Below are 14,453 nucleotides of genomic sequence, written 5' to 3'. Positions count from 1 at the left end.
ATTATATAATAATTTTATGATATATGAATTGTAGACTCACAAACGGAAATCGTATAAACTATGTAACGTACTTGTATTAAATAATGGCAAAATAAGTGTTTAATTAATTAATTCTATTAAATTAATTTATTAGATATAATTCATTCATATATTGTACCTTCGCAAAATTCATATTATATTCAATGAGCCTTTTATCCTCGAAAGAATATATGATATGAGATTTCGAAATTTGTGTACTCACCTGATTTTGGGCGTTTTGCTCGGCCATAGCTTTCTCCTTTGCTTGCCTCTTACACTTGTACCGGTGATTTTGAAACCATATTTTCACCTGCAAAATAAATAAAAAAACAATTAGATTTTTATCGAACGGAATATATATGATATTAATATTGCAATTTACATTAAGTAAATTATCATCGTGTTGGAAAATTTCGTTACAAATAGAAGAAAATAGAAAATCTGAAAATTCTTTTGAATTTTCTATACAATCTCAATAAGATGATAAATTAATAAATTAACAATATGCATCTACACGATCTCTTTAGCTTTATAATTGCTGACGGATAATGAAATCTTATCCTTCAATTCTCAAGTAGATTTTTTTATTTGAAAAGAGCTTGGTATGTATCTTATATGATCGTCCCATCGAATGTTCGTTTTCGAGAAAAATTGATATCAAAATGGATCTCAATGGATCCAATTTAATCTTGAAGCATACATACGAGGTACAAGTTGTAAAAAATTTTTTGTTCTTTTTTGATGTCAATTTGTTCTTAAAACAAATATTGGGATGGTCATTTAAAATATTTTCAATTAAATATATACATCGCGAAATAAAACTAAGCTTTTCAAATTACAAGTATAATGGAGAAGCAAATGCGTGATACATGTCTGAAGAAAATACATGATTCTACAAAGATTTTAGATCATCAGCGTGGAGTCGCTCTTATGTCGGAATAAAACGAATGACATGTCTCATACGCGAACTGTATCGCCAGGTAGGGTCTCTGAAATGTTTTCTCAAAGGCGGGGTACAGGCCTTTGTCAGACGCGCATTTTGAACCGGCCTCTAGCTATATTTCGATCCTCTAAGTCCGTAATCCACGGTTAGAAGTCCGTTTTATTTTTCTTCGAGAGGGGAATTTAACGCCTCGTCCACTTTATACTCTCAATATGCCGTAAAGAAGGTGAAAAGAAAAAAAAAAAGAGACTGCAAGTTTTACAAAAGACTTCTCTATCGAGACACTCTCGCGCTTTATTACAAATTGTATAAAACAAACTCGTTGAACTATACTTGCGCTCTTTGCGAGAAATACACAAGAATATTCCGAGAATATTCGTCTCCAATTTTGACAAATAAAAATTTCGTATTTTTCATTCATTGTGTATATATTAAATAATGCCCTAAAATTAATAAATGTGTTTTCTCAATTCTTTTATTGTTTTTATGACAAATTTAATGTTTATTTTTCTCTGACAAAAATAGCAGTAATCTTTATATGATCGATATTACCGGTTTAAGCTTTTTTGGTCATTTAAAATAAAATATAGATAACCTACATATTTACATAAATTTATTCTATTAGAAAATGGAGAAAATTTTTGGTCTTTCAAAGACCAAGAGACATATACATGTGTTCAATGAAATCTGTTAAAAATTAAATCACGGTATAAGATATATAGCTCGCTGTTTTCGTGGCCGGATGACAATGCGAATGCGATTAGACCGCCTCTGTGAACCGTGCATAATGCATATAGCGCGGATTATAACGCGCCTCTGTCATAAGCAGATGTCGATCCCGATTTTGTTCAGGCGGCTGCGCTCGCTTAGCTCAATTGCCGTAAAAGCGGCCTCGAGCGACCCTAATCGCACGCGACTGCTCCTAGCAAAAACTCAAAACTGCTTTCCCTGTTCTCTCGTTCTAAATTGACTGGACTGAAAAGAGATTCCTCGATTAATTTTTATCATATTCCTAATTGATTGGAATTAATCGGAAGGAAGAACAAATTATATATATCATAGCATTACCTAAACATAGTATATATAAATAGCATTTCTTAGAAAATATTTTTTTAAATTATATACCATTGTTTGTATATAGAGAATCCACACAAATGCATATTGCATATAAACTCAAAATTTGTCCAAATATGATAAATCAGAAGCTTACATGCTCGTTGAACATTAAGCTTGAGAATTTCGTATCTTGTTGATTGATTATTTTTATGTCGCGCGAGCACGAGTTAAGAATCGTTTTCACATTTTAAAATTTATTAGATACTAGGATTCTTGATGGATGCGATACAAAACTCGGCTACTCGGCGTGTCGTTTTGATTTTTATCGTGCCGATTCGTGGAGCGCATATGTTACCGCGTGTAACCTCGTCGAGTGGCTGTTGTTATGCTGGCGAATTTCGTACCGTGAAGCCGCGCAACCCCCATTATATCCAAGTTGCGTGTGTCGGGAATGCAATGAAAGCACTTTAAGGGGTCCGTCCAGCCGATCGCGTCTCGAGAACCCGCCGCCGTCTGTCTAATTCTTTGAATATTAGCGGGATCGACTCCACCCTCGAAAATTCCTTCTACCCCTCTCGGGTCTGTCGTTCCCGAGCGTGGCTGGAATACCAGTGGCCATCCTGCCGGTCGTGAACGACTCAATGATTATCTTTTTCTACAAGTCTATTATTTCATCTGCGTCTTTAAATTCATATTATTTCATTAGAGCTAACTTTATAAGACACAATCCTGATTTTTATAAAGATATTCATAATTGATACTCATATTTAGTAAGAAAGTGGATAATTCTGTGGAAAAATACATTGAGAGAAAAAGAGAGAGAGAGATTGTAAAATAAGTCTCTTTTTTTTTATGAGAGAGAAGTTTTATTTACGAGAGTATCCAATGTAAATATTGAACAAGTAATGATTTATCTTTAACGCTTAAAGTATATTCTCACATAGCTGATTAGTGAGCATATGTTGTATGATTTATATCGCACAAATATTGAAAATGAAAATTGGAAATATTAATAATTTTTTCAGAACTGATTTTATGAAAAAAAAACACGCATAAAAAAATCTTTTATATTAGATTTTAATTTATATTTTATGCTCTTCTCTTAAATTTTTCAAATTATTTTTTCATGTAATATTATTTCTCTAATTATATCATTAGCAGATTAGCTTACTAATGTACAAATATAAATATGTATAATTATATCTTTGTCGTGATAGAATAAATATTACGAATTATAGAAATTTTTCAAAGCATATGTATCAATAAAAATAATTCGATTAAAGTAAATTAAAAAAAATATAAAATATAAAATAAACCGACACTATTGTGGAATAATTTTTATGTATTTTTAATTTGTATTTTAATTTTTATTTTAATTCGTATTTTAATTTGTATTTTAATTTTTTAATACAATATCTGAAAATAATACTTTATATAATACTAATAGCAATTCTTTATTATTTATCAAATTATTTTTTATTCTTATAACAATATTAAAATTTATCGCCTTAAATTTTGTCCTTTCTTAATTGCCTGAATTGTATCTTTATTGATATATATATTATGCTTTAAAAATTTTTTTATCAGAGAATCCATCTCTTACGTGGATTCTATTATTATACATATAATTATGCAAATAAATGACTTTTTCTGTGCTGTTTGTGTTACACTTATATTTTTACGTATTTTAAAAACTTGTTAATTGTAGATTATACTAGATATATACGTGTTTTGTTTATTCCAAATGATCGTCTAGAATTATTGGCAAAAATAAACAGTGCAAATTCATCTTGAGCAACATTAATGCGAAGGAAACTGGCGCTCACGGCCCTTCCCGTCATTCGTTGCGTGAGTTTTTACGCATGCTTTGTGGGACGACCGGTTTCGCGTAGGGGCGAGAGGCCTTATCTAAAAGCCACGAAAGAGGTACTAGACGAGGAAAGTACTCTTTTGCTGCTCCCGTTCGTTAATTCCTTTTCTACCGATAATCCACTCGAGGCTCGTCGAGTTTCGGCTACGTACGCCGCGCCGTCGACTTCGAGAGATCTACAAACAGTCATTTACTTCTGCTTCGCGAACTCACACATGGGATATGTGATGTAGGAATTGTGTGACGTAGATTTCCTAAATCCGCGCTTGTGCGGAATTTTAATCCCTTCCCGTGTAAATTGATCTCTTTTCGCGATTCTTTTTTCCGCTTAAACGTTCTAATAATAAGTTTCAACGCGAGGAGCTCGAAAGACACGTCAAATGCAACAGCTGATCCAGCAGTTTTTATCCTGATCCTCCAGTTTTTATATATTGGGTCTTCAAGTGTAAGTAAACATTATTATAAAATGCCTTTTTTATATATAGTGAAGAGAATTTTATTTCACGTTTAATATATATTTTATATTTATTATAATAGAAGATGTATTTTATAATATTGAGATTGTGAAACAGCCACTATTGCTCATTGAATCTTTTGATTAGATTTGGCATACTTTTAATTGAGAATCATCAGTGATTATTCACTGTTTTCAATAAGGATACATTGTTCCCTTCAAGCGAACATAATAAAAATATAATTAAAGTTTCCCAAATACATTTTCTATATAATAAAGATAATATATTTTCATGTGTATTTGAATTTGTTATATGTTAAAATTATCATTTTTAAAATATTTACTGTAGTTTCATATTATACTAACAAACTACATTTTTTAAATATTTTTCGCAATTCTCTCTCTATTTCTCTCAAAATATAATATTTATTATATATATATATATATATATATATATATATATATATATATAAATATATTATATATATTAAAAATTGTTTTTTTTTTTCATATTTTATAATCAATGATACAATTAATGACAATAGTTGATTGTTTGATGAAATCTTGCTGTCATAATCAGTGTAGCACAGAAAATCAAAGTGCAAGTGATCACTAATCTCCGGTGAGATCTTATCACTGCTTTAATCAGTGACATTTCGATCACTGATTCAATTTGAGAGATGCCGTCTTGATACGGATCACGCATTTCCAGTTCCGATAATCGCATAAAATATATTGTACATCACTCTATTATACGTGAACTTGCGTGAGGTAGATTCAACCAGGCTCTGCGTGCACTCGTGAAAGATTCGAGACGATCGAAAGCGGCGAGCCGACGCGCGCGCAGCGAATTGTTATTTCAAGGGAACTGCCGTCCGTCAGTCCGTTTGTCCATCGCTCCCGCCGCGATGCGATGTGTAAACAGGGAAAGTTAAACAAGATAGGGATATATAACTGCTGTGTACGTAAGAACGCGGCGCGCAGGCATGAAATTCAAGGCTAACAATGTCGACCTCGAACGACAAGCGCTTTGATGTATGTGTGAATTTTGTCCATTGAGTTCTAGCATCTCTTCCGTCGCTAATATTGAAAAGAGAGAGAGAGAGAATTTTCGAGCGGTTTCACACAAATAAAATCAAATTTTATTTTACGATACAGATATTCTGTAGAATTTTTGACAACGCTATGAAATAAGATCCTCTTTATAGCCGCACAGATATTTTAATTTCGCAAATCTGTTTGCACGCAATAAATACGCGAGGGAGTGCTGGTTAAAACGAGATGACTCATTTATGTAATGTATCAAATAATTCGTGAATGATTTTATATACATAATATATGTGTACATAAAATTGCAGTATTATAATATACGAGTATATGTATAAAAAGATACGTATTAAATTTAATAAATGATAAAGAAATATGTTTGTATTTAGAATAATCTATTATTAAAGGACAGAAATATATTTATTATATTAATATTTCTTGATTTAATTGCAAGATCTTAAATTTCGCATTAAATGTTAATGGTTTGTCAAAGCAAATCTCCAAAAAAATTAAAATAAAAGCAATAAAAAAAATAATATTATAAACACATCTATTTTGTTTTTAAAGCCACATGAATTTTTAATGTGTATGCAACGGTACATTAATTTATAGAAAATTTAACAGTCTATAATATGAATAATATAAAAATGAATATAAAAATAAAGATATATTTTTATAAAAATTATATTTCAGAGAAAATTATGAAAAGAATGCAGTTTGTAATGTTGATATAATATGAAACTACTAGTAGTTATTTTAAAAAATAATAATTTTGACGCACATGAAAAATTCAATATCAAAATATTATATTTATTATATAGAAAATACAGACCAGGAGACTCCTTAATTATATTTATTACATTCTTTTAAATAAAATCAGTATATTATTATTGAAAAACAATGAATAGTTATTGATGTTCTTCTTTATTAATTATATATAAAAATATAATATTGTAAATTAATAAAAAAGTTTCACCGAAAGAATCAGGAATAGTGGCTGTTTCAATGAATTATATTAAAAAATAATAATATTATATATAAAATAAACTTATGACAATATATATTTTGTTAAAAAAAAATATCTGAGTTTCTAAATATGTATATGCAAGAATTTTTCCAAGTAAATAACAATGCAACATAAATAGAAAAGACTTTAAGAGTTGTAAATATATGCGATTGTTACTGATTTTTTTAATGAAATCTTACTGATACAATCTGTGGGAGAGGAAAAGCAATAATTAAGTTTTTTTCTGATATACTCAATGATCTTCGATGAAATCTTGTGTCATTATTTATAATCAGTGATATTTTCATTGATTCATGTCAATTCAGTTTAAAAGAGTTAAACAAGATAAACCTTTTTTTGACACTTTCATATCAATGCTAAATCAGAACTTCATCTGCAACGAGAGAATCAAATCACGAAATAGCACAAAGTGGCCTCTATCCTCAGGTAACTTGGGACGACGGTCTATATTTATCTTTGAGGAACACGCCAGTCGCGCCCAATTGCGAAAAAGACTCCACCAACAAGAGATTCGGTCAAAATTTACTTAACACGAGGCTTTAACATCCGATTAATTTGCGGTTTACTCTTGTTGAGACAGATAAATGACATGCTCAATGCCATATGAAAGGCAGATGAAAATCGTTCTTTTTTCTCCTTGACAGATTAAACTTGTAACACGCCCTTCCGAGCTAATTGATGGGAACAAAACTGCCTTTAAGTATCACGGATTCGTTAAACAATTTCGAATGTGTAGATTATATTGCTTTAGATTTTTTAGGATATAACACGGAAAAAAATTAAATCATTTTTTTAAATTTATTATCTACTAATGAAATCACTCCTGTATTTATATCATTATAGCAAATAATATATATATATATATATATATATATATATATATATATATATATAAAATCGTATATTGTACACAATTTTTAATTTTTATAAGAAAAGTGATAAAGATATAGAAAGTAAATGTGAAACAATTTATTTATATTTCAGTAATACTGAGAGTAAAAGTATTTCATCTAGGACTATTTTACATAATTACTTTTAATCTAAATTTCACCTGATCAAGTATCTTTATCGCTATCAAGAATACAGATTATGACAAATATGTGATTTGTGAAACAGAATACTTTATATGAATTTTCATTCATGCAAAAAATTCCAACGTGTTATTTCAAGTAGACTGTAGTATCTGAAGAACAAACGTACAAGCGGATCAAATGTAATTTGAACTTTATCTCGCTCATTACATTCTACACCATCGTTTTTCTCTCATTCATTGTAAGGATCTCTCTTATCCAGGTAACGCGTGTCGTCGTTTGACATTAGTTGGCTCATTGAATGCCGATAAATCTGGTGGGTGGCACGCCACCAAGTCAAGGGGCGCGATTATATCGCACGCGTGTGGTACAAACGCGTCGACACGCGTTCGGCAAGCATCGAGTATCTGTTAGCCTCTGCTCGACAGAGCCGAGCCCGGTAGATAGGTAGGTGGGCGACAGGGATGGAAGGGTGGGAGCGCTTAGAGTGGACGATTGATCAAGTTAGCGTAACGTCATTACGTCGCGAGTACATCGGGGGTTGACGGCGGGCCTGCCCCCCCCCCTCCTCCTCATCCCCTCTTCCCTCTCGCTCTAGGGTACAACAGCCTCCTCGGGCAATTTGACTCGACACCAACCTTCGCCTGGATTATCCGGCTAGTGGCCTATATAGCCTCGAGCCAGTAGACGGTTCTCTCGGTTGGGGTTCGTTACTCAAACGAGCCATATATAACACTCTCACATCAAGACGTCACCGCGCTCCTTCTTAAAGCTTCCGATTGGCGTGCACAAAGTCAAAGAGAACAAATTTATAAACAATGTCTTATTTCCATTCCGAGATCAAATTTAATTCGAATCGGATCAATTCAAATAATCATACTGCTTAATCATTCGCTTGGTGATGTGTAATTAATGAAAGCGCTATCGATCTAATACGAGACTCTTTCGCTCTTTTCGAATCTTGGAGGAGGATGGCATATGCGAATGTCTGCGCGCAAAGTGCTCGACCCCCGCGCGATGATGAACCTGCGCGAATACCGGGATCAACTAACGTCAAATTATGATTAGGGCTGTTAATTGTCCCGTGTTGACCCTGCTGAGTGGTAGCCCGAGGACAAACACGATTCCGCCTCCCTTTTGTTGTTTTAACTCAATGCCGAGTCGGTCGGAGATGACTTACCGATTACCCAGCGTGATGCCTGAAAACCAGGGGTCTTTCAGCCCCCAAATAGAAATGACTTTCTGGTTACTGTGAAGCGATGCGTGGAGTAATTATGTGTGCCTAGAGAAGTGTAGTATATGTATATGTACATGTATCGCGCGGCACACAACAGTGATTTTATCCTAATTTATCTTATTTCACATCCTATTTTATCTACAAATATATATAAAAAAAATCGATCAATTTTATATAGCATAATTAATAAAGGTTTGCGTAAATATAACACTTGTTTATTTATTTGCAAGTTTTTCTTTATTTAAGAAAATCGGAATCAATCTCATTTGCATTTGTATTAATCAGAATCAATCTTTTAATCAGAATCAATCTCATTTGCATTTGTATTAAGATCATTATTTGCCACAAGAGAGCTTTCAATCTTAAACAAATATTTTTTCGTAACTTGTTTTTATAAATTTATTCGAATAAAATCTGTTAGAAAATTCAAGAATAAATTTTTATTATATGTTTACATACTTTCTAATTTTCGAAAGGTATTGTATTTTTATTATCGATAAAGACTCGATTCTAAATTGCTTAAAGATTTCATGGATGAAAGATTACCATCTCGTATTATTTGATAACAGAAAATGTATCGATAAGACGCTAAATTTCTATCGACAGATAGCTCGCGCATTTTTATCAATTCGGATTTTTAATTTTAATGTCTTTTCAAGCGCAAAAAAAGATGATGCGATAAAAAGAAAATGTCGTTATATAAGAGTTGCCGATGTTTGTGGTCCGAATATATGCACCCTCACGGCATAGGTGCCGAGAATGCGTTTAAAGTTACAAAGAACTCGCTACAGGGTGAAGCACAAAAAATCATTTTTTTTCTCATAAACTTCAAAAAATTCATAAGAACATAATATAGATATTCTATCTACCATTGATTATTATTAACAATTGGATATATGAAAATTTATTACGGAAAGTAACATAAATATGTGTAAAAAAAATGAACATAGAAATAAAATTTTTATCATTTCTTGTGTTGAAATATTTGAATCTTTGATTGATTTGAAAATAAATTTTTTTAAACTAACAATAAATTGTACATAAACTTATTTTTAGAAAGAGAAAGAAATTTTTGATTTTATAATTTTTTATTTCATTACACTATAAGTTTAACGTAGAAAATCTCTCTAATACTTTTAACCTTGCAAGATTGTGATTACCGTCAAATTATTTTTTTCTTAAATATATAATCTTGGAAAAAGAAAAAAAAAATTGACTTTAAGTATTAAAATCGAAATAAAATTAATTAAATAATTAATACATTTAATAGAAGCTTTTGCAGAATAAGAAGGCGATATTATTTGCGTTTTGTTTTGGCAAGGAGAGAAATAAGGGAAAGATTTCGGCAAAACCGTCAAAGAAAAAACGCGACAACTTTTGCACTAATCTGTAGACATGATACCAGGTCAACCTGTATGCGCATCACTAGGCAGGTACGAACGAATAAAGAAACGGAAAAAGAAGCGTAATTATGTCGGCCACATTCTGCCCGTGCGGATAACGCGGCGAAACGCGGACTGCAAAAGCCAACGACATATTCATGTGTGCGTTATTATGCGAGGGTGCCGGAGTGCACTTGAGAGATGCGCGCACGCGTTGCAGGACGTTCAATTAACCGCATGCATTTGACAACCAAGAAATTGCCGCTCGTGTATAGCTTGCTTAAGATGTGGCTGAAAATTCTTCAATTTTCAATTATTTATTTTAGGCTAAAAGCTTTATACATTAAAGTGGAAAATGGCGATATTAATGGAAATATTTCTTGAGAGACTCATTATTATTTTCATGAAAATATTTTATGTCCAATCATAAAAGACGAATCCGTAATATCTAGTGAAATCACGTATGCATGTAAATTACTTTACTTTGTAATTGAGCTCAACTTTTATGATGAATATTAGTTGAATTAAAAGTCTAAGTTAGAATTTTATATAACTGACATAAGTATAACACTTAGATAAATTTATCGAACTGGAGGATATTAATATATTAGAAAACTCATTAAATAAATATCTACTTCGAAAATTATGTACATTTGATTTAGAGAATCATTCTAACTGATACATATTTTAGTCAAATTTGTTTTGTTATGATTTTATGCTATGATTTTATTATAAGAAACAAAATAAGTAGATCTATTAAAAATTATTCCTGACAACAATAATACGTAGATTTATAATTAAAATATCCAGTGTAACAGAGAATGATTTGTTCCACTTTAAAAAAAAAAAAAGGATTATCTAAATTTCTGTTTTCAAGTCTACAAAAAAAAATAACTATTTAAACACTTTATTCCTCCGCTGTCGCGCTCTTAATATAAAATAGATTTAATCCTAATGAAGCTTACGCAGTGAGAATAAAATACATATAGACACGCACATATTTAAGAAACCTGTTGCGATGAGAGATGGTATCGTCTCGAATGGAACTTTCATTAAGGGAAAGTCGACGTGCGAAAGTCGCTGGCGAAGTTTTAGACAAGATGAAGTATATCTTAAACACACATTGAGTGAGTACCATGTACCAGGAATATAATTGACAGATACTGGATAAGGGGGGGGGAGGGGAGGGGAAGAAGGGGAGCGGACAGAAAGGAACATCCCTCGGACCAGAGATCGCGCTGTCGATCGCGTTTTTTTGTCTCTCGTCTCTCTTGTCGATAGATCTCGACAACGGGCGGTAGCGACGTGTTTACACGGCATTGAGCTCGCCCTCTGCTCCACGGGAGCAGATCCCTCTTCCGATGCGCGCGCCATGGGGTTGTCGACCGCAGCGTCAGAGGGATGAGAGCTCCCGCGGGGAGCTCGATGTGGTACGCAAACCCCATTATTATGATTATTATTCGCGTAGCCAAGTCCCAAGATCCTCCATCCTCTCGTTCTCTTATTCGACTTCACTTACGTATCGACGTGTCCTCAAGACACGCGCGATATCCTTCCTCTAAGACTCGGCAGCAAACTTGAACATTCGAGCTATGTATTTTAATATCACGCGATTTTGCGTAAATATATATATATATATATATACATATATATATATATATATATATATATATCAAGCACCACGTCTCTTTTTTATTTAACGTGTAATAAAATGAAACTATATTTGCAACAGATGACACTTGTCTCTTGAATAGTAAAGATTTGATGTAACGATATTGTATTGCTACTCCTTTCGCGTACGTTTCGACAGAACGAAACTTTTCGGAAAAGAGGTGGGATAAAGGCTACGATAGGCGGACCAGAGGGGAATTGGGGGCAGGGGAGGGTGAGTGTAATTTGCCTCTAATGCGGCACTCAACATAGCAGCTGGCTCACCGGCCCTCTGCTTTTCCATTCGCCACTCGGCCGCAACAGTAGCGATAATAATAACAATACCGGGTAACAATGCCAGGAGTGGCTAGGCATTGTAACACCGCGCCGCGCGAAGGACGGGGGGTGGTGGGGTGAGGGGGTGAAGCGGGGGGGCCCCGAGGTACTTGGGGTAACAATGCGAGCGCAAAATGGAGGGACACATACCCATCTGCGTGTACCCCGTGTCGAGGGAAGGGAGGAGGCGAGAAAGAGAGAGAGGGACAACGAGATAAATGCGACGCATCGTCACGCGCTCCGATATACACACCATTCGCCATTTATTGCGAAGTTGCACTCGCAAAAAGAGAGAGAGGTTTCCTTTTCGAAATGGCGGGCAATCGTTCTCGTTCGCGATCCCGCGGATCAATATCGCGCGTTTAAGCTATGATTATATAGGAGAATAAGATGTAGCGGAAGATATTACCGGATATGAAAAATATCATTTACAGTTTACCATTTAAGATTCCTGTGTCTTATTTAAAATTGTTGTCAATTTAAAACTTGTTGTGTCGATTTAAAATTAGATCTTTGTTTGAAATTACTGGTCGGTCCCCCATATACACACGTGTATAACAAAATTTATTAGATTTAAAAGATATACTGATAACACAGTATGATAACAAAATATATGCAAATCAGAAATAGATATAGTTCCGAAAAAAATTGATCAATGAATACCTTGTGAAATTAGACAAGAATGAAAACTTTGATTGTATTTTTTATATATTCAACAAAAAATTGTATCATGAATTACAAATTCCAAACATATACGTGTGCGTAAAAACGCGATCTGTGTATTTTTATACGAATATATATCGTACAGCGAGGTATAAAATGCGCGTGAATCGTTTTCCGCGATTCTGCCCCTTCCCATGTCACCAATTCCAGTATTTTTCGCGACCGCTAAAACTCGTTATCGATATTCATGTACCGTTTCTGTATTCGTGTCAGACGCGTCTGAAAATCCCGGCTGATTGCAATCAGACCTCTTTGCCGACTTCCGTGCTTGACTCGGAATCGACTCGTCATTGTCGCTAGTGCCAAGGGCCTGCCGCGGACGCTCGACTTCCGGTTTAAGGAAGCCCGTCGTTTCCGTTTTAAAGCTCGCTCGCGCACAACTTTCTTGTCAGACTCTGTTCAATTTGAATTTCGTATTTCCTGTCAAATGGCAAATACGTATTTATCTCTAATCAACATTAATAATAATGGAATTTTCGCAACATATATTTTATGCTTTAAAATTTAATACGTGGACTTAAACTTGTTTTTCTCGGATACTTGAATTATGCAAGTATCTAAGTTTATATACGTATTCAACTTTCGTTGATTTAAGACATCCCCAAGATATATATAATCTAAATAAAATACAAAATAATGTATACAAAAAATAAAATCTAAATATATATATCGACTCATAAAGATAAAGATAAAAAGAATATGTAAAAAAATGTATATCAAAGACAAAATAAATATTTTAGATTCTACTGATAGCTAAATAGAAATATATCTAAAGGGAGAATATAGCCTGTATATCGCCAATAATTTTAATTACTGTTATCAAACATGGGGGGGAATTCACTATCAATTAATTAGTGATTATGAAATGAATGATGTCATAAAGAATATTCCAAGGAATAAAAAGTTAATTTTGTTACAGGTATGATATTTTATCATATTATTATCGCGTGGTCTATTATTAAGTTGTAATTTTGTTGCCAAATGTCAGACATAAAAACTCAATATTGGACGAATAAAGATAGACGCAAAATCAAAACTTCCTTTTACACTTTACATAATTTGATTCTTCCCCACCTCTTCGGATTATTTGCCAATTAACAAAGATAAAGTGACATTTAAAAAGTTTATATAAATTTTATACTGAAAGATCCTTAACAATTGTTATTAAGTTATACGTGTTTTTCAAACCCTAGAACTTTGCCATTTAATACTTGTTTGCATGCAAAATGAATAAATAATTAAAGATATTAAATCTTAATGCGATATTACTTTTTTCTGTTTTTATTCCTAAATACCTTAGATAACCAAATTAACATTACATGTAAAGAAATATTATTTTAAATTTTGAGAAAAAAAAATAAGATCTTTCGTCATGTCGACTGCGTCAATAGTTTAATTATTATATATAATTATTTTAACATCGATAAAAAATAGATATAACAAAAAAAAATATTTTTTTTTTATACAGAGCAATTTATCGGATAAAGTCGAATTTCTTTTTTGTCTAATTTTTTATGTTTTAATTATAAAATATGTTAAATATTATCGTACTATTGAAAGCTGCTTAATTCCATATAATCAATATCGTGACATAAATCCAAATATGACGCTTCTTTAAGATTGCTTTTATTAAAAAAAAATGTCAACTGAACGTTAAGACACTTTTGATTTGTATCAAT

The 14,453-nt window shown here is 32.6% G+C and overlaps 1 protein-coding gene across 2 annotated transcripts in view; it reads right to left on the bottom strand.

Moving 5' to 3' along the window:
• Positions 1–14,453, bottom strand: part of LOC126857806 (homeobox protein Nkx-2.4-like) — a 44,830-nt gene that overhangs the window by 15,133 nt on the left and 15,244 nt on the right. For both annotated transcript variants that reach the window (XM_050607557.1, XM_050607566.1), the window contains exon 4: positions 242–328. In XM_050607557.1, coding sequence (XP_050463514.1) covers positions 242–328 — 87 coding nt within the window. The remainder of the gene's footprint in view (positions 1–241; positions 329–14,453) is intronic.

This window comes from Cataglyphis hispanica, chromosome 2 (assembly GCF_021464435.1).
Source record: "Cataglyphis hispanica isolate Lineage 1 chromosome 2, ULB_Chis1_1.0, whole genome shotgun sequence".
Taxonomy (NCBI): domain Eukaryota; kingdom Metazoa; phylum Arthropoda; class Insecta; order Hymenoptera; family Formicidae; genus Cataglyphis; species Cataglyphis hispanica.
The sequence above is the reverse complement of the archived record's forward strand: the minus strand, read 5'-3'. Positions and strand labels throughout refer to the sequence as shown.